This window comes from Malus domestica, chromosome 01 (assembly GCF_042453785.1).
Source record: "Malus domestica chromosome 01, GDT2T_hap1".
In the NCBI taxonomy this organism is placed as follows: Eukaryota; Viridiplantae; Streptophyta; class Magnoliopsida; order Rosales; family Rosaceae; genus Malus; species Malus domestica.
Window position 1 is genome coordinate 18935217 of NC_091661.1, and position 21045 is coordinate 18956261.

A 21045-nucleotide genomic window follows, 5' to 3' on the forward strand; every position below is an offset into this window, starting at 1 on the left:
AGGTCTTTGTTCATGATTCAGGGTTGGGGACGAGGAGAGGGAGAGAACGCGAGCAGAGAGGAGAGTAGAGGACGCGAGCAGAGAGCGATCGAAGGGATTAGCTAGTCCCATGGTTCACGACGTCTCTCGCTAAGACCGTCTAGCATGGTCTTTAGTGGAGGCGAGTCCGGCTTACTCCCACTAAAGCTAGTCCCGTGAAGTAACAAACATGGGACTGGACTAACTATTAATCTAGTCCAGTCCAATGAGGGCTAGTGAAGGGAAACAAACACCCCCTTAAGGTAACGCATGATGTCATTAACACCTATCCAGTGTTGTGTGTAGGCGCATTATTATATCTTGCCAAAAGATTCATAGCGAATGAGATTTCTAGTCTAGTGCATTAAGCCAAGTACAATAAACCTTCGATTGCACTTAAGTATGAAACTTTAGGTTCCAAGACCCTTTCATCCTCATTTTTAGGACGAAACCATTCTCATTTTGCATCTAGAGTCACAAGTCCTTTTTGGTGTAGTTCAATTGGTGGACTTGAATACCATGTGAACAATGCTCTATCTCCAGACCAATACGGCGTTGAGTTTTCCCAAGATCTTTCATCTCAAATTCCCATTTTAGGCGCGGAACAGGTTTCTCCCTTGAGCAGTGTTGGAGTTGAAGCAGGTTAAGGTTCCATCATAAAATCAATTGACAATATGAAAAGGAGCCCTTATAAGCACATGCAAGAGATTCATACTCTCAATACACTTGCTCACATGTGGTGAATTTTTAAGCATAACACATGAACAACACAAATTAAGTGGCATGGAGAAACGTGTAAACCATGCAAGAAGGTAAAGTTCCACCATAACTAATTGACAATTTGGAGAGTAACACAACTTCTTATAAACAAAATATTTATACTCTCGACAGAGCCTCTCGAGCAATGCTCGAATTCCTCTTGAGACCCCTCCTATATTGCGTGAACTCCCCTTCAAACCCCTTCATGCAATTGAATCTAAAAGTAGAAAAAAGAAACAGTAAAAGCATTTTACATGAGTGTTGATATTCGCATTTCAAAAATTCACGATGCTTCATGAAACTCCCTAAGTGTACCTTTAATTCTCTTTTTTTCACTCCTCATGGTAATTAATGAAAAAAGAATTAGTAACTAATCATGAATAAAAAGAATTACTACCATCCTAATTACTAAATTCTAACTCCTAACTCCTAACAAAGAAATTATTCACCTCTCCTCTTTCTCTTTCTTCCTACTTAGACCAAGCAACTGCTTCAATCTCAAACTGGGCACTTCTGTACAACTCTAGCCTCTTTGCAAGCAATGTACGCCTCTGCATTACCGCCGGATCCTCGTCTAGCAACTTAGCCAACTGTCTTGTCTGCAACGAAAATTAAATGGTTTCGAAAATCTTATTAGTATAATTCTAATTCAACTGAGCTTGGTTTCTTTGTTCTTGTCAAATCTTTTCGTAAATTTCACTCTTGTAGGGAACAATCCTCACCTCCTTTGCACCCAACTCTGCGAAGAAATGATCGAGCAAGCAGCGTTTGGCCTCTCGTACTTGACAGTAGATGATGGACTTTGGAATAGCAATCCTTAAACTCGAACAAACCATGTTGACATAGCTTAACACATTGTGTCCTGTTTGTTTCAAACACAAAAAAACCGTGATCATCAATTCAACCACATAACCTGATAAATCTAATGACGAAGTGATGGTAGAATGAAATGGTTGTCAAACGGGCCATGAATATGTATCATTTTAAAATTGTGTCTCCTAGTTCTTGTTAAGTGATTCAAATCTTGGATATGATTATAGAGGTATTTAGAGTTAGAGAGCAACTCACCAACCCGCAGGAGGTATGCATCATTGTATCTATCGAAGAGTGAGTGTGTCGGATTTCCACCCTTGTCAATATCTTGAGGAAGCTTGCGGAAAAAGTCAACTGTTAGGTAACCACATTCCATATCTACTAGCTGTAGAGTTGCTCTCTTGCTTTCTTCTTTCATCCTTTCCAGCGACTCAAATGCTGCATTCGCAACTTCTACTCTTAAAGTGGGATACTGCTTTAGTTCCTACATAACAAAGAAGAACCATAAATTAAGAGAAAAGATTAGTCATGTTTAGGGACAAATAAGGAATGATAAGCAATGTTGACAAAATGTCCTAGATTCCTAATTTACAGACAGAATTCATGAATGCAAGGTAATAAACTTACCGTAGTCTCGTTGATAGATTTTTGAGCCAGATCCTTCAATATGCCATGAACCTGAAATCATGAAGAAAGACAATTAAGCAAAATGATTCGAAGCACTGACACATTATACAGGTTTGTAATGGAAAAAATGATGCTAGCACCAGCACTGGAATTAACAGTTGGAGAATTAAAACAAACGAAAGATAGTTATTGATTTTCAAGGATTGTTTATATCTTTCATGAATGCATTACAATTGTTTAGCCGTATATAAAGAGATGAACTCTCCTTGAGTTATGCCACAACCGGTGGACTCCTAAGAAAAGAGAACAAATGATTAGAGACACACTTGAGTGGTTGCTTTACCCCTAACCCTACACACTTGAGTAGATGCTTTAACCCTACTTAAAGAGAACAAATGATTAACCACTTAGGAGACACACTTGAGTGGTTGCTTTACCCCTAACCCTACACACTTGAGTAGATGCTTTAACCCTACTTCCAATACTCCCCCTCAAGCTGGATCCAGAAGATTTATGGATCCAAGCTTGGAAAAAAGTTGTTGAAACTAGTGAGAGGCCAAGGGTTTGGTGAAAATGTCGGCCAATTGATCACATCTTCTGGTATAATGGGTCTGAATCACTTTTGACTGGACTTGTTCCCGAACATAATGACAGTCAACTTCAATATGTTTCGTCCTCTCGTGAAACACTGGGTTTGATGTTATATGCATTGCTGCCTGATTGTCACAAAATAAAGACATGGGGAGAGTTGTAAACACTCATAAGTCGCTCAAAAGACCCTTTAGCCATATCAGCTCACACGCAGTGGAGGCCATTGCACGATACTCGGCTTCAGCACTTGAGCGTGCGATGACATTTTGTTTTTTGCTCTTCCATGTGACCAAATTTCCACCAACAAATGTACAGTAACCTATTGTGGACTTACGATCAATTGCGTTTCCCGCCCAATCAACGTCGCAATATCCCATGAGTTGTGTGTTTTCATTCTTCTTCATGATAATGCCACGACCCACATACCCTTTTAAGTAGCGTAATATCCGCTTAACAAGGTTCAAATGCTCAATTGTGGGAGAGTGCATGAATTGGCTTACAACACTTACGGAATATGTGATGTCAGGTCTGGTGATTGTTAGGTAGATCAGCTTACCAACAAGCCTCTGATAATGGCGTATATTAGTGAGTGGCGTGCCCTCCAAGCTAGGTTTGAGCTTGCTATCCAGAGAAGTAATTGCAGGTTTGGCATCTCTCATGTTAACTTCCTTGAGCAAATCCAGGATATACTTTCTTTGATTTAGAAATAGTCCCTTGTGAGAAGTTGTCATCTCTATGCCAAGGAAATACTTCAATACCCCAAGGTCTTTAATTGCAAACCTTTGTCTGAGTGACTGTTTGAGTTTGAAGATCTCTTCAGCATTATCTCATGCAATTATTAAGTCATCGACATAGATCAACACAACCAATTTGCCCACAACTCCAATGCGAACAAATAATGAGGAATCGACATTGCTTCTTTTGAAACCAACACTTGTGAGAACTGAGCTTAGCTTGCCATACCAAGCTCGGGGGGATTGTTTCAATCCATAAATTGATTTATGCAATTTGCACACTAAATCATGCTCATTGCTTTGAGGGTGCCCTGGTGGCAATTTCATATAGACTTCTTCTTCGAGATCACCATGTAAGAATGCATTCTTCACGTCCATTTGGTACATGGATCATCCCTTATTGACAGCCACAGACAATAGAACCCTAATTAAGTTCATTTTCGCAACAGGGCAAACGTTTCTTTGTAATCTACATCGAAAGTTTGAGTGAATCCCCTAGCCACTAACCTTGCTTTATGTCTCTCAATTGAGCCATCTGAATTGAATTTGATCTTATAAATCCATTTAAAACCCACAACCCTTTTTCCTTTTGGAAGTGTGGTTATACTCCACGTTTTGTGTTGATCTAGAGCTTTAAGTTTTTCTTGCATTGCTTCTTTCCACACTTCTTTGTTGTTAGCCTCATGGAAATTCTGAGGCTCACTACAACTTGCAATGTTACTTAGGAATGCAGCATGGGAGTGAGTCACCTTTTGGTAGGACACATAATTGGAGATTGGATGTTTGGGTTTGTAGGTGACGAAGTCTTGAAACCTTAGGGGAGGTTGTCTTGCACGCATTGGATTGCATCGTGGGGCTGTTGTGTGATTTGTCTCACACTCGTTCACATCTTGAGCCACACTGTGAGGATCATCTTGATTGTCACCATCTTCATGTGTTGTACCATCAGAGTGAGGGCCTTCATTGCCACTTTCAGTGAGGGATGCCTCAGTGTTGACATGGCTAAGAACTCTATTTGTTGAAGCATCAAGGTCGATTCTTGGTAGAGGAAACACCTCCAACATACACTCTCCTTGACTTGTTGTTTCAAGTGACTTGCTGTAAAAAGGGTCAGTCTCATGGAATCGAACATCTTTAGACACAATCAATTTCCTCAATTGGGTATTATAACACTTATATCCCTTTTATGTAGAAGAATAGCCAAGGAAAATGCATTTAACAGCTCGAGGGTTCAATTTACCTTGATGATGAGGTTGAATATGTACAAAGCAAATACAGCCAAAGACTCTAAGGTGTGAAAGATCAATTTTCCTACCTTTCATGACCTCAAGGGGTGATTTAAACTCCAAGACTCTGCTAGGTAACCTATTTATGATATAGGTAGCTGCCATGACTCCTTGGGACCAAAATTTCTTTGGTACATTCATTTGTAGCATTAGTGCTCTAGTTTTTTCAAGTAAGTCACAATTTTTCCTTTCGGCTATGCCATTTTGTTGAGGTGTGCCAACACAACTTGTTTGATGCATGATGCCATAAGTGCTCAAATATTGTGTCATGATATGAGATGTGTATTCGGTGCCATTGTCAGACCTTAAAGTTTGAATTTGAGAAGTGAAAAGGTTTTTAAGAAGATTATGAAAATCCTTAAAAGCTTCCATAACTTCATTCTTAGACTTTAAGAGGTACAACCATGTGGCTCTAGAGAAATCATCAACAAATATCACAAAATACTTATAACCATCAAAAGATTCTAAAGTTGGTCCCCATACATCCGAATGGACAAGTTCAAAACACTTACTAGCCTTGGATAAGGAAGAGTTAAAAGGTAATCTAGTGGACTTAGACAAGTGACATGTTTCACATGAAATTACATCCTTCCCTAAGTTTGGAAATAAAGTTGACAAAATGGGTGGAGAAGGATGAGCTAAACGTTGATGCCACAATTGGTTATCTTGGATAGAGTAGGACTTGGCTTGAAACCCTATGGGATTACTCTTCGATATGTAATAGAGACCATCTAGATAAAACCCTTCACCAATCGTCTTCTTGGTTGCACATTCCTGAAAAACAACATTGTGATGGGAGAATATGCAATTTAAGGTATTTGTGATTTTTCCCACAGATAGGAGTTAAAATGGAAAGGAAGGAACATATAAGGCCACCGACTCAATTTCATCAGATATTAAGTTGATTTTTCCCTTTCCTAAAACCTTTTCATTTTCACCATTTGCAATTGAAACTTAGGAAGGATTTAATAATTTTTCAAACGTATGAAACTTAGACACATGGTTGGTCATATGGTCTGTGGCACCCGAATCTACAACCCAAAAATCATGCAACATATTTATATTAAGAGCAGTTTTGAAAGCTTTCATGATACCTTGCATGTCTTCTTGAGGTACGTGTTTCGTGTCAGCCAAGAAACCAGCAAACTTGCCTAGCAAAGCTGTTGGGTTTCCGTCTTCAATGTTGTCTATTCGGTCACTTCCAGTCTCTCATTTCTTTCTTTGAAGATACAATGCAAACTCATTCATGAGTGCAACTGGATTAGCTGTGAAGTTCTTGACTATGTCAGACACATTTGAAGAGGAGGCAGACACATGATTTGCTCGATGTACAGTACGGTTCACTCTCTGTGAAACCTTGTTGTCCTTCATGAAATCAGGCTTTAATTCTGGATGTAAAATCCAACATGTCTCCTTAACATGGCCCGTATAGTTGCAGTGTTGGCACTTCAAGTTTGGATGCTTCACTTTGTACTTCTTCTCGTTGATTAGGTAGGCCCTTGCTTCAGATACATTGGCCTTTGTACCAATGTTCATGACCTTCCTCCTTACTTTCTCACGTTGAATTGTTGCACAAATACTGGTGAAGGAAGGAAGTTAAGTGTTCATGAGTATGTGGCTTCGTAGGTCTTCATATTCTGAGTCGAGACTGGACAGAAGTTGAAATATCTTGTCTTCTTCTGCTCTCTTCCGTAGCAAAGCAGCATCAGTGGTATGAGGGCGATATATTTCCAACTCATTCCACATGCTTTTCATGCTACCTAAAAGTTATTCAAAGGGTTTACCTTCTTGTTGCAGGTTGGAGATGTCCTTTTTTAATTGGAAAACCCGTGCAGCATTGTTCTGACTGCCATACATTTCCTTGACAGTCTCCCATAGCTGGAGTGAAAATTCAGAGTAACTGAATATTTCAGCTAGGTTACATTCCATGGAATTTAGGAGCCATGACATAACTAGCTGATCATTGCTAAGCCAGCATTCATAAGCTGGTGAGGAAGCATCAGGAACTTCGATGTTTCCATTTATGAATCCTAACTTGGTCCTTCCACCTAGGGCAAGTGATACAGCCCTCGACCAAGGCAAATAATTAAACTCATTCAACAAGACTAAGCTTAATCTTTGATTTGGGTTGATATCCACCTCAGGCATATTCACGAAGGAAAAAACCAGTGACCTTTCAGCATCCGACCCAAGAGGATTGTCTTTAGCCATTTTTAAGGTTGAACCCGTTCAGATGGTAGTAAAGCAGAAGCAGGTTATTTTTCCTGCTCTGATACCATATTGATTTTCAAGGATTATTTATATCTTTCATGAATGCATTACAATTGTTTAGCCGTATATAAGGAGATGAACTCTCCTTGAGTTATGCCACAACCGGTGGACTCCTAAGAAAAGAGAACAAATGATTAGAGACACACTTGAGTGGTTGCTTTACCCCTAACCCAACACACTTGAGTAGATGCTTTAACCCTACTTAAAGAGAACAAATGATTAACCACTTAGGAGACACACTTGAGTGGTTGCTTTACCCCTAACCCTACACACTTGAGTAGATGCTTTAACCCTACTTCCAATAATAGTGCCGAATGCAAATATAAAATTCAACATTTCATATTATTAACACATTCGTGCGCCCATCACATGCTGCAAAGGAAGCATTTTTGCCTCAGGTATGAAAGTCTTTTGGCCACATGGAAACTAAGACAATAGCTTACTTGTGCAGTATCAGTTTTATATGGAGAAAAACATTCCCATGGTTTAATTGCCTAAGGAGTTACATGCGAAGATATGTACACATACCGCATCAACAGCCATCTCTGCAGGACCTCTGATGCAAATCAAGGAAGATTCAATAAGGCGACGGTAACCTTGTTCAGGAGCAATTAGATGAGGCTGGTATCCATCTGCTTCAGTAATTAGCTTTCGGATGTTATCCATAGAAAGATACCTGTCAAACTGCAACCGTTTCAAAGCAGCTGGAAATTGATTGTCAAACACTCCATAAACTTTCTCACCACCAGAGCGCCTGGAGAAATTGAAAATTATCATAAATCCCAAGGTTGAATAAGGAAACCAGAATGAGATGAAAACAAACTTTCCAATTAACTTCAAAAAAGACAATGATAGCACAATACATACACGCCATCCAGATGTTCTTTAAATATCTGATCGAAAGTACGAGAGATTTCCATGATCACATATAATTTTCCCTGCTTGTTAAAAAACGATCGAACTGACATTAGCAATGCTTATTGTAATACATACAATACAACAATATAGACCACCCAAGAAAACTTTGCTAGGTATACATTATTTATTATGGAAAAAAGGAAAGGATATGACAAAGAACTATTTATATGTATATCCTTACTCCAGCATCAGCAGCAATAGGCTTCCCGAGTCGGCTTAGTTCTGCCTCTAGTTCACCAATAGTTTTGCTGACAAGAGACTGAAGGCCTGGAATTCGAGACTTGATGACAACTTCTAGATGCTGAAAGTTTGATTACGTTAAGTGATAGGTAAGAAGTTCATAAGTAAAAAAAAAAAAAAAACACTGACCACCATTGCAAATGTATCATTAAAAGGAAGCAGACTGGATCTCTTAAGTATGCTTCTCTAACTTTATAATCTATAAGAGCAAATAATTGTGTCTGAAAGTGCAACGACAACTGAACATATAAAATGCAATTAGGATAACAAACCTGCATACCTTAGAAAGCACCCTGCCTAAATGCTCAGAGCCCATCCTGTTTGCAAGATGCCTGTACTCTGGGCTACCAGAAAAATATTCACGCTCTCGACGCCTAGCAGCAATCATATCAACACTCTTGTTTATATCAGCTTGGGAGCGATTGACAATGCCAATCCAGGGGAACTGTAGCTTATATGATCTTCCTTCCAAAATCTGAAAAGTAAAAGTAAAATAAAACCCTAGAAACTGGAAACTCTCATGTAGGCAGCCATAATGATACTGTAATGTGACTTTTGAGTACAAAACAGATCGTGAAAACATGTGTGCAGCATTGATGATCTCAGAGCACCACCCTTACAATTTAATCATAACATTAGGTTTCACAGACCTAAAACAAGGGGTCCTAAAACAAGACAATAAAATGTCACCAAGCAGGTAAACTGCTTTGATTCCACACTTAAAAGCGAACACGTTTGCTCTCTTCTTTTTTATCTTCCTTTTTCCTCTTTTGGCTATGAATTCAGAAGTGACTTACATCAACTGCATTTGTACCCTGGTCCATAAGATCAATCTTCGTCAGAACTCCAAATGTCCTCTCCCCTGAGAAATGGAACCAAATTTAAAATCAATGTGTGTAAATGGAAAATACTCCTAATTAGTGAAATCTGCCACTTTTGAATTGACATATGTTTTGGTCATCCGAAGACGAGAGCATTTCTCAAAACCAGAGGAAACAAAACTTAAACATATGAAATCTTGATATCCTCCTTTCACCTCACTGCTACAAATTAAAACTCATCTTCTTATCTTTTTCGTTCGTTTTCACATCTTCACCCTTCCTGTTTACAACTTGTCAAATTTGTTCACCTGCTCAATCTTATTACTCTTTTTTTTTTTTTAATTTTTGGAATTAAGTAGGCTTATTAATCATCCCCACCATGTAGCAATCTTACCTTTAGGATCGACTTCACGAGAGATCTTAATTGCATCAGAAGTAGCAAGATCTTGGTTGGCAGGGGAAATAGCCAAAATAATACAGTTGGGCTGGCAAGAAAAGGCATATTATTCCAATAAATTAAGCATATTTCATGAGATGAAACATCTCATAGAAACACAAAACACAAGTCTCATAATCTAATAGCTCATAAATGTTCTTAACAACACAGTAAGAAGATTACTTTCTCAATGAAGGACCTAACCATATCCTCAATGTCCTTCACTGTGCTCTCTGCTTGACCATCTGCAAGACCACAAAAATCGACACAATGTCAACTTACATAAGGTGCCAACTTCCAAGGGAATTTATCCGACCCTACTTGAAAATTCTTAAAGGAGTTTAACTCACCAACAGCGACTTTCGTGAGCCCAGGAAGATCGATCAATGTCAAGTTCACAACTGCCAAGATCAAACAAATAATAAAGATAAATAGAACAGATTTTATGAGCTCCAGAGTAAAAATTTAGTGAAAGAGAACTAAAACGACTAGAAAAAGCTTTGTGAGCTCCAGAGTAAGTAACCTCTCTTTCTTTCGTTTCTTTCTTAACATTTATCTTTAAATTTATTATGAGCGATCAAACCGATCAGCTACATTCTGATTTTTGTGAATGTAAAATCCAACAATTCAAAGTTTTCGACAATTCTATCTCACCGTTAGGGGAGAAGATACTAAGATGGATGGGAACGGTAGAAATTGCCTTCGAGCGGCCGGTCTCTCTGTCGGTTTCATCAGATATCTCCTGTCTCACAGCAGCTACACATACACAAAGAAACAAGATCAACGTTTGCAATGCAGGTCAAGAAACCGAAACAATTTGCAGGAACAACGAAGAAGAAGAAGGAAATTACCAAAATCGGTGAACCGCTTCCTGGGGAGGTGCATAAACTCAGCGTATTCTCTTCCTTCGTCGATCTTATGCAGCTGCAAAACCAGAGGACGCCGCGTAACAATTCCTGCACGCAACGTGTTCGAATCAAAACCCGAACCCGAAAACCAACGCGTTCACGTAAGAATCCAAAAAAGACGCGGTTTCATGCATTACCTGAACCGCGAGGAAGAAAGTCCTTGCCGACGACGCTCTCCAACACGGAAGACTTGCCGGAGCTCTGTCGAAGCAAGAAAGGAAACGAGAAACGAGAAACTCGATGAGATTTAATTCAAGAAAGCGTGAAGTTTGAGAGGGAGATATTAGAAATGAGAGACCTGGCCGCCAACGACGGCGATGGCGGGCAAGGAGTCCCAGAGAGTGGGCATGGCGCCCTCCTCGCCGTGGTCGCCGAGGGCTGTGCAAGCCCGCTGTATTTTGTTCACCAGCGATATCAAACTCTCCATCGGACGGACGTTTCGGATCGCTGAGTCGAGTCGTTTCGAGGATCGGTCGGAGGTGGCGAGCGTAGAGAGAGAGAAATAACAGAATTTTGGAGGGTAGGAAACGACGGGAAATGGAATACCGGGTCGTTGGTGCGAAAATTTCTGATGCGTCCAAAGTTTGAAAATTGGGCAAGTTTTAGATTAAAAGCCCAAAGAGATGCGTGGACCGATTCTACCGGATCTAAACCTTTTTATGGGCTTTAAACGAATTCATTTTTTAAGCCCAACTCCTAACCATATCATAAACCGCCTGGCAAAATTTGGTTTTCCCATATTCAATGTCCTATTCAAATTTTACAGTCTAGCGATATTTCTTTTTTATTTGTACATGATAGGTTTTATGAGTTTAGTTTCAATTTTATTTGTGATCTCTTCCCTTAGTGTAAATATATTGTAGTATAAATATATTATAATGTCGAGTGTATAAGTGCTTGTTGGAACCAAATTTGCGCATTGTCGTAGACAGAGAAGCTAGGCAAATCCAACTACCTGAAAAAGAACAAACAACCACAATTAACCTAAGGTACCAATGGGGTACTAGTCAAAGGCTCCCTAGGATTAGATATTGTGTTCTTGCAAGAGTATGATTACTTGTAGTGCACTTCAATCCATAAATTGTACAAATCTCGAAGAATATAGGAAACCCATATGACCCCTAATCGAATCAGATTTTCATGTCTTGTGAAACAAGAATAGGCAATCTTAGCGAAGTAGGCAGACTTCGCCTACCTTTACGAAGTATAGCAAGATATGGTGGCATCGTTGGACTGTTTGAGCAGCTCAATCCGATTGGAACTATAAGGTGTGTTGATGCACAAAACCGGGGTGGTCTTGGAACAACGTAAATCCGACCGTGAATCTGCACAAACGCTCAAGAACACGAAGAACACAAAGAACACAAGGATTTTATCGTGGTTCACCCCAATGTTTGGGCTACGTCCACACTGTAGTTGATTCTGTTTCTCTGTAAGTGTATGGATACAAGTGTTTGGGGGAAGTCCCTAGAGAAAGAAGAGAAGGGAGAGGAGAGCCTCGGTGGTGTGAGGTCTCTCCTGAATGTAATGAGAGCTTCTCTTAGCCTTCTTAGGCTTGGCTCTTTTGCCCTCTTAGAATGAGGGGAGGAGTCCCCTTTTATAGAATAAGGGGCTCCTCCTCTTTTACAAAGTATGGACTTTAGTGTGAGGCCCAAATACAAGGCCCAAGGCCCAAATATACGAGGCCCTAAATATGGTATAAACAAGGTGCATGACCAATCCCAATCTGTCTTACTTCGGCCCTAAAAAATCATGGTCCCACATTGCTCTCTATCACTAAAGCCACATGTTCTAAGCTTGAACCCGACTTTAGTTGATTAAATAAGAACTCCACTTCTTTATTAAGAAAGGATAACACATTTTCTTGTCCATCCACATGTGATTAACGTATTGTTATTATAGAAATGTCATAATTATAACCATTTATGTTTAATTCTCTGCAAGAAAAATCAATCAAGTTTGAGATTGTTTAATTATTTACATATATTAAATAATTGAATGTTTAATTATTTACATATATTAAATAATTGAATGGTTCATCCTCAAAATTTACTAGTTGCAAAAACTGTGATTTATACAAAAGACTAGTAATTTCCAGTTTGATTAAGTTTCGTTTGCAAAAGCAATCCTTTAATAATAATAATAGAAAAACAATCTTAATTCGGCCATTTTTAATGCAGTGCCAAATAAGTTAATAACCCAAAATGTCCTCTTTTTATCCTAAACTCATCCTAACCAGGAATCTCCAATAAAATTCCAATGTCAATATACTTAACGGGCTTGCTAAATGTAGCCTCCTTTGTAGGTACGGGCCAACGTTGTGCTTGGGCTCCACCTTGTGCAAACTGGTTGAGCTGATGCGCTGACTCTACTTTTGTGTGACGTAGTACATCAAATATCAAATACAAAATGGTATAATACAAATGATTAAAAAATTTGTTTAAGCATCTAATTACTTGGATTATGATTCTTAATGTACCAATTGTATTCCTGACATACTGACAAAATGGCCTTAGAATTGAGTGAACAAAAGTATTGTGCAAGTTCAAATTCTGGTCCCATTACCCGTTAGTGAGAGTGGACAGGACGTAAGTGCGGGAACTTCCGTGTATCAATTTCCAAAAAAGTCCAAAATAAAAAACTAAGAGAAAAAAGGTAATCAAGACTCTCTCTAGCATATTCCACCTCGTGCAAACTGATTGGGTTGGTGTGCTAGCTCTATTTTAATATGACGTAGTACATTAAATATCATATGCAAAATGTTATAATACAATTGATTAAAAAATTTGTTTAAACATCTAATTACTTGGATTAAGATTTCTAATGTACCGATTGTATTCCCGACGTATTGACAAAATGGCTTTAGAATTGAGTGAACAACAGTATTGTGCAAGTTCAAATTCTGGTCCCATTACCCGTTAGTGAGAGTGGACAGGACGTAAGTGCGAGAACATTCATGTATCAATTTCCCAAAAAGTCCAAAATCATAAACTGAGAGAAAAAAGGTCCTCAGACTCTCTAGCATATTCCTTCCTCATTTGGATGTCCAACGTAAAATCAACCCATACGCCTTCTTCTCCGCCACAAATTCTCGTCCCATATAAATTCACCATTCCTTCGCTACTCCCAGACTCTGCTTCCACCAGGACCGCCACCTTCTCACACCTTCTCACATCCTCTCTCTCTCTCTCTATGAAATGCTGACTGAAACCCAAATCCTCTCATGGACTCAGTTGTAACGAAACACTCACTCACTTCCTTTAATCTCAGCCCCTTTCAATCCACCACCGCCGCAGCAACCTCCTCCTTCTCCTTCTTCAGATTCTCTCACTCCAGAAAACTCAGAACTTCAACGTCCTCAATCTCCTGCTCCCACAGACCGCCTTCCAATCCAAAATACCCAAAACCCGGATCGGATTCTCATAATTTCCCCCTAAATCCCCTCTGGGTTTTGGTCCCGGTCCTCCAAAGCATCGGAGTCTTGGCCTCCTCACGAACCCAGAAGTGGGTTTCTTTCCTACAGGCTTACGGAGGGTCAGAGAGTTTCGTGGAAGCAAAAAGCAATGACTTTTTACACAATAGCGGGATTGGGGTGGCGTTGCTGAGCGTGACGACCAATGCCAAGGTGAAAATTAGTCCTTTCGTGGCGCAATTGGCTGCGAATCCGACCTTTGTTTCGGGGCTTTTCGCATGGTTTATGGCGCAGTCAATGAAGGTTTTGCTGAACTTCTTTGTGGAGAGGAAGTGGGATTTCAGAATATTGTATTCCTCCGGAGGTATGCCGTCGTCGCACTCGGCGTTGTGCACGGCATTGACGACGTCTGTGGCGCTCTGTCACGGGGTTGCGGACTCGCTTTTTCCGGTTAGTTTGGGGTTCAGTCTCATTGTTATGTATGATGCTATTGGTGTTCGACGGCATGCTGGTATGCAAGCAGAGGTAAGCAGTAAATTTCCGTTCTTTCAATTTTTGTTCAAGTGTTGTGGATGTAGTTTTTTATTTTTTGCATATATCTGTAATTTATTTGAGATGTTATTGGTTTCAAGAGGTGCTTTTGGTATGATTGATTAGTGTAATATTGCATATTGGTAGGAAGGAGTTATGGAACTTCTAGTGGTCCCAATGGATGAGGTGAGTACAATGAAGTTAATGAAATATAATTACAAATTAGGAGCTAATATTTTACCGAGGATTAAGGGTGACTAGAATCTAGATCATACAGTTGAATGTGATTATCGAGTATGGAGGTTTAAAGTTAATCAATTAAGACGTTGGTGTGGTTGGCCCTTAGTTGGATAGGATCGGGGATGACCGTGGTTTTAGATTATTGGGGTTTTAGAGTTAATGAGGTTGCTGATAGGTAGTTTTGAAGCAATCAATCTATGTGAACAATTCATGAAGCGCAGTGCCAAAGCACAATGCAACATCCTTCCTCTTTTTTGTTTCACGTTCGAGTTACAGTCCTCCTGCAATGTATTCACAAGTTCAGCAAGATTTAATAGTTTCTTCTCTGCCTGGCCCGTTGAGTGTGCAATGTGTGTGAATACCACGCTTTGATCATATGTAAACAACGGAATATGGGCATATTGTGAGAATTTTTCGCAGCTCCCAGTTGAACCTAAAAATTATTTGAAAGCTGAAACAATATAGATAGAAAATTTGAAGTTTTGGGTTTTACTTCCGGCGAAGTTTATGTTGGGGAGTGTATGTAGCTTTAGGTCAGGTCCAATAACTAGGAAACCTTCAGTTTTTTTACTTCTCATGGAACTGAAAGAGAAATTTAAGGCAGTATTAATATCTATAGTATGTATGAATGAGGGGACAATCCTTTGTAATCTCGAGCAATCTCATTTTAGTCTTCTTTGAACCCTTCAATATGTTTTTCGCCTGAGAACCCTGTGTGCATATATGTTGGGCTCTGATAGTTATTTGACTTCCTGCTGCCGTGTTGTATACATTTTCATATATATTTTTATTTCTTTTGACACAGGTCCTTAACATAGTCGTTGAGTACTTGTTCAAGGGGCATCCCATCAGCCAGAAAAAGCTCAAGGAACTCCTTGGCCACACTCCCTCCCAGGTTATTGGTGGAGCTCTCCTCGGCATTTTGGTTGCTTGCGTTTGTTGTCAGGGCAGCTTGGTTGCCTCCTGAACTGACCTTGCAGGTAATTTCAGTCGGATTTTTGTTGACACACAACATTCTGGTGTTGACATGGCCAGATAAGTCATTGTACTTTAATTCTTCATTCAAAACCAGAGAGACATTGGTTCAAAAAGTTGATAGCAATGTTATTTTATCCCTCGCAAAACCGATCCCCGGCCCTCACTGACTATGGACAAATTTGAGAAATGTATTCACAGGGCCGGAAATTTGTTGTAAGATGTTTCAGGATTCCCAAGAAGTTGGCCTGAAATTTGGCTTGAAAGGGGACTGCTGTAACTCTGTAAACAATCTGTGTATGATTCTGTGAATAGTTGACGACCCTGGCCTTGTCTCCATAGAAGAAGCTGCAAGATTATTTCATTTTACCTTTCAACCAACACGGCTGACATTTGTTCATCTTTGCGAAAAATGGATCAAAGTAGTAATTAATCAAGCATTTGATTTTATTTCGTTCGAGCTATAGCTAGACTTGTTTGAGTTAGGTCTTTTTCTTTAACTTACTGCATCTCGAATTTAAGAGCAGTTCCAGTGTGGGAACCCTCCCCCCATGCTATTCACTATTTAATTCATCTAGTAAACAATAACTGCCCTTAATGAACAGTAATTACCTTTTGCATCTCTATCCCTACACTTAAATAGTTCTGGCGATAAGTAAATAAAATAATAGTATTTTTTGCAACTTGCTCACATCACTCACGTCACTTCCTCTCTTTCCACTCATCCTTCTCACTTCTCTCCATTTTTTCTAAAGTTCCTCTCTCTCTCTCTCTAAGCTGTCGACACTCTCACTCTCTCTAGAGCTCCGAGAGCTCTCACACACTTTCCTCTTCAAAAATTAAACAAATCAAACTCCAAAACCATGAAACCTTAATCTCTGGGACTAAAAGATCCTAGCTATACGGTTGCATGCGTCATCGGACCATCACGGTGTAAACTGTCATTGAAGCCGAGAGCTTCAAGATTTAAAACTCGAACACAGGTGAGGTTCTCTATGAAAATCTTGTTTCATTATGTCTTAATGTTGTTTGGGACAAGATTTGTGGTGTTTTTCCAGTTCGAAACCAAAGGTTTAACCCCTTGCAATTTCTTTGAAACCTTGCCCAGTTTTTGGTCACCTCCTCGGAGCACACTCCAGCAAGTTTGTGGGTTATGGAGCTCTTGCTCAATTCGGCAAGGCGGTGGTGGTCACGAGGCGAAGGGATTGGGAAGAGTCGTCATCACTGTCGTCCATCCACCGTGAGACGACGACGTCGTTCAAGAACCATGAAGGTTGAGAAAGAGCAAAGGAAATCTCGTCCACCACGTGGCTGACGTTGCCGTCGCCCTGACGTCAATCCACGTCAGACTGCATTTAGGCGCTTGAGCTGGCACGAATCGACATGTCTTCTCAGGCTGTCTTGCCAGCCAACGCTGGGCTTCCTCCCTCAGGCAATCAAGCCCCATTCCGCAGCCTGTCCCTTGAGCATGAGCTCCCGCTGGAGCTGTTCTAAACACTCACCTATCTTCTTATTACAACTCAGAGTGTAACAATAATAGTATTGCTTATCATAAGCATCACGAAAGAGCTCATGAGTGATGGAAGTGTAAATTCTTGGAACATAAGATATCAAATAACTTGAGAGTTGGGTATTATTTATATATAATTTTAAATTTTAAATTGATTTCTGACCGTACGATGTACGATGAACGGACATAATTTATGGATCCTTGGAATCCTCATAAAGAGGATCCGGAGAAGATCCATATCCTTTTTTATCCTTTAGAGAAATGCTAAAGAAATTTTCTCAACATTGGGACTCTCTCCCTTCTTATACTTTTGATACAATATTTTATATTATTAGCATAGAAAGTTAACATAAAACGGTGAAGTGATAGAGATCCTGAAGAGTCCCTTTGTTAGAGTCTCCTTGGCATTTCTCTTTTCTTTATATTTTTATAATGAGGAAGCCGTGATCGACAGGTGTATAACGTTGACCTTCGCATTTAGCTAACACGAGTTTGCTTACTGTTTTCTTAGGTCATCACCAACCGAAGGATCCAGAAGGTCAGAGGACAGAAAATAGCCCGAAAACCGTCTCCAACCGAGGATTAGTAAGAAATATGACTATACATTGTTCATTAAAATATTAATTTATTAAAGGACCGGAGGGCTCTTCAGTTGGAGATGGCTTACAACCTTAGACTGAATCGAACAAGAAACCTATAATTGTTTGTTCGTCTCCATCTTTGTCTCTTAATCCATACGAATTGAAGAACCCTACAGATACTTTCTCCAAGTCAAATTACGGGAAAATAAAAACCAAAGATTGAAATTCAGAAACTCGCAGGAAGAAGGAAAACAAGAAGAAGAGGAAGAAGAGGAAGTTCCATTATTTTAAAGAAAAACTAATGAAAAAACCTTGAAAACTTTGAGTTTTAACTGACAAAATAAAAGGTAAAGTGAATAGTACCATGATTGACTTTTTAATGTAAAAATGTGGTTTTTTGTTAGAATGAACAATACAAGTGTTTTTCGTTAAAATTCCTTTATTTTAATGGGCACCTCCATCTCAAAGAAAAGGAGAGCAAAAGCCGGCCAAAGTGCCAGATCGGGATCATCTGGTTTGGACGAGCATCATGCTGTTCTTGCTTCCCAAACCCCATGTGAGTATAATTTAAGAAACGCCTGATAACCATTTTAGTTTTTCATTTTTACTTTCTTTTTTTTAATTGAAAACCAAAATCCAAAAGCTTTTTTTTTTTTTTTAGTTATAAATTTACGTAATTAAAGTTGGTAACTAAATAAGTTTTCAGATTGAAAATATATTGGGTTGATTTTGTTATAATTAAGTTTTTTTTTTTTTTTTTTTTTTTTTTTTTTTTTTTTAAAGGACTTGTTATAATTAAGTTTGATAATCTGATGTTGTACTGATGTTTTGGGAAATGGCAGTTTCTGAGGGTGAGGTGGAGTCCTTGTATGAGCTGTAAAGAAACTGAGCAGTTCTGTAGTTAAAGACGGGCTCATACACAAGGTCTGTCTGTTTCCCTCTTTTTTCTTCAGAATTTGAAGTATTTGTTTACTAATATTTTATTTTACTTTGAATTAATTCTAAAGAATAATTTTGAAAATTTGACTTTTTTTTAAGAAAAACTAATGAAAATGATTTCAAAACTTTGAATTTTAACGATAAGGACAAAATAAAGGGTAAAATGAATAGTACAATGATTGACTTTTTAGTATAAAAATGTGATTTTTCGTTAAAATGAACAGTATCATAATCTTTTCTTTAAAATTACCTTTTTTGACTGCTTTTATAATTTGATGCTTATTATGAACAGGAAGAGCTCCAGCTTGCCCTTTTCCAAAATCACAAAAAAGGAACCTCTTTTTAGCGGTAAATATGTGGTCTTAAATTAATTACCATTAATATTGTTTTTTCACTTTCTTAAGATGCATGATTTTGTTATTATATTAAATTTATTAATTGAATGGAAATTAGAAGTGAAGCCTTTTGGTATAAAGATATATCTACTTAAATGAAGTGTTACAACTTTTGACTCGTCATGAATAATTACATACTTTCCAAAGAGGTATCTCACATTCTATAAAATAGGGAAGCCCCTATAATCATTAAGATAACTTTTCATTGTTAACATAATCATACATAGAGTGCACTAAATATTAGAGAGTCTTATTGAGTCCATATGAGAGAGTTTTCAAATCAATCGTGGTTCATAGAGCCTTATGATTTGGAGTGCTACTATTACAAAGACAGAGTCGTTGTATCTTGGGAGATATGTGCCGATCAACCATAAGCACCGTCGTGGGACGTAAACTTATCTTAAGGATAAAGTGTCCAACACTTGTCCCGACCATATTTTCTAGGTTTTTCTAATCCATTATATCATGTTTATTTAATATTAGTTACTCATGTGCATTTATTATTGTGATATATAATTGCATGAATTATTTCTTGATTTTCTATGTAATTTATTATAGCAACTAGACCCCAATTTTTCCAACAGTATTTGTTTATACCATACTTAGGGCCTCCGTATTTAGATCTCGTATAAATACTCGGGGGACTTAAATGTAATTATATAATAGAGAAATGGGCAAATATATAATAAGTGATGAGCCTTTATTCTATAAAAGGACTCATCACCTTCCTCATTAAGAGAGGCCATTTCTTAAGCCTTCTCACCCCTCTCACATCCCCTCATATTCAGAGGTTCTCTTCCTCACCTCTCAGATAAATATAATAATCAATGTGGACGTAGCCCAAACATTGGGGTGAACCACGATACATCTTGTGTTATTTACATTACTTTCAGATTCATGGTCGGATTTACGTTGTTCCAAGACCTCCGGTTTTGTGCATCAACATTTGGTGCCGTCTGTGGGAACCGATACGAAAAGTTGTGTCGGTTCTCTCTCATTTTTTCACCTCCACCGTGAATCTGCAAAAACCCAGGAAACCAAATACTCTCTCTCTCTGGAAATCCAAAAAGCAACAAACTTTGTGTGCGAGTGCAACTCGGGTGAGTCAGTGACCGAGTCATGAGGACTTTGTCAAGTCCGAGTTTGAGGGTGGTGGTAGAAAAAAGTGGGTGGGCAGAGAAAATGAATGAACGCGGCGTCATCTTCCTTCCGTGATTAGACCGATCATTTGCCTCTCGTCAAAAACCCAGCACACCAGAAGCTGAGCTGCTAATGCAGCATACGTAAATGTATGAACGCGACGTCATCCTCCTCGCCTCAAAAGCCCATGGGCCCGAGACCAAGCACTCATCCTCCTCATTCTCCGCCAATCAAGGGCTTCGACTTGAACAACTTTGTTTACGAAGCTAGGGTTTGTTGTAGTATTAACGACAACTACAAGAAACGCAGCTTTGCGCAAGCTTTTAATGACAGCGAGCATGACAAGACTAGTTCTACTACTAGTGCAACGGCCGTGCCTCGAACGCCACCTTTGTTGCTTAGGAACAAGCAACCTAACAGTAACAGTGAAGAGGAATAGGACGACAACAACCCTAATAAAACAACAACAACAACACCGCAGCCTCTCCTTCTGCTCTTTCGTCTTCTTCCTCCCATGAAAATGGCATAGCCACCCACAAACGAAAAAGAAGACTTGTAGGCACACCGGATCCGAATGCAGAAGTGGTGTCTCTGTCCCCCAAGACCCTACTCGATCCGAATGCCAGAAACGAAGACCTCCACTATGAAGTTCGAAACGGTGAGGCCGTGGAGAAGGTCTCACCCGTGACCCTTATCACTGTGATGGAGTGCCATCCTCGTCTTTCGATCAAGGCACCCAATGACGAAGATGCCATCAAGTTCTATGTGGCCGTCCTGGGCGCCGTGGAGCTTAAGCATGAAACTGATCTCAAGCAAGAGGCTGACTAGGAGCGTCCGTACATCTACAATGCGAAGCTCAAGCTTGGGTCCTTCACCTTCCTTGTGACTGAGTCGGCCTCG

At 39.3% G+C, this 21045-nt stretch overlaps 2 protein-coding genes across 4 annotated transcripts; one reads left to right on the forward strand and one right to left on the reverse strand.

Moving 5' to 3' along the window:
• Nucleotides 1–906: 906 nt before the first annotated feature.
• Nucleotides 907–10917, reverse strand: LOC103439354 (phragmoplastin DRP1B-like). Of its 3 annotated transcripts, XM_070824191.1 has the most exons (17): nucleotides 10721–10917; nucleotides 10560–10623; nucleotides 10366–10470; nucleotides 10169–10270; nucleotides 9865–9915; nucleotides 9698–9759; nucleotides 9473–9563; nucleotides 9055–9119; nucleotides 8538–8732; nucleotides 8199–8318; nucleotides 7967–8037; nucleotides 7628–7853; nucleotides 2218–2268; nucleotides 1846–2074; nucleotides 1500–1639; nucleotides 1227–1376; nucleotides 907–994 (listed from the first exon to the last, which is right to left on the reverse strand). In XM_070824191.1, exons 1-16 carry the CDS (start codon nucleotides 10847–10849, stop codon nucleotides 1248–1250), a joined length of 1830 nt encoding a protein of 609 aa, XP_070680292.1. In that variant the 5' UTR covers nucleotides 10850–10917; the 3' UTR covers nucleotides 907–994; nucleotides 1227–1247. The 3 variants fall into 3 exon arrangements, 2 of the variants coding, with proteins under 2 accessions (XP_070680292.1, XP_028955298.1); XM_029099465.2 differs by lacking the exon at nucleotides 907–994 and having other exon boundaries at nucleotides 996–1376; XR_003771914.2 differs by lacking the exon at nucleotides 907–994 and having other exon boundaries at nucleotides 1106–1376; nucleotides 7543–7853.
• A 2434-nt stretch (nucleotides 10918–13351) lies between these two features.
• LOC103439326 (uncharacterized) lies at nucleotides 13352–15904 on the forward strand. The gene is made up of 2 exons (XM_008377873.4): nucleotides 13352–14359; nucleotides 15411–15904. Exons 1-2 carry the CDS (start codon nucleotides 13646–13648, stop codon nucleotides 15570–15572), a joined length of 876 nt encoding a protein of 291 aa, XP_008376095.2. The 5' UTR covers nucleotides 13352–13645; the 3' UTR covers nucleotides 15573–15904.
• The last annotated feature ends 5141 nt before the right edge of the window (nucleotides 15905–21045 follow it).

Excerpts from the sequence above, each read along its gene's own strand:
- LOC103439326 (XM_008377873.4), top strand. The coding sequence starts at position 13,646 with ATGGACTCAGTTGTAACGAAACACTCACTCACTTCCTTTAATCTCAGC. Across the intron at positions 14,360-15,410 it reads ATGCTGGTATGCAAGCAGAG|GTCCTTAACATAGTCGTTGA; the intron begins GTAAGCAGTAAA and ends CTTTTGACACAG.
- LOC103439354 (XM_070824191.1), bottom strand. The coding sequence starts at position 10,849 with ATGGAGAGTTTGATATCGCTGGTGAACAAAATACAGCGGGCTTGCACA. Across the intron at positions 2,269-7,627 it reads CAGAGATGGCTGTTGATGCG|GTTCATGGCATATTGAAGGA; the intron begins GTATGTGTACAT and ends TCATGATTTCAG. Across the intron at positions 2,075-2,217 it reads AATCTATCAACGAGACTACG|GAACTAAAGCAGTATCCCAC; the intron begins GTAAGTTTATTA and ends TTTGTTATGTAG.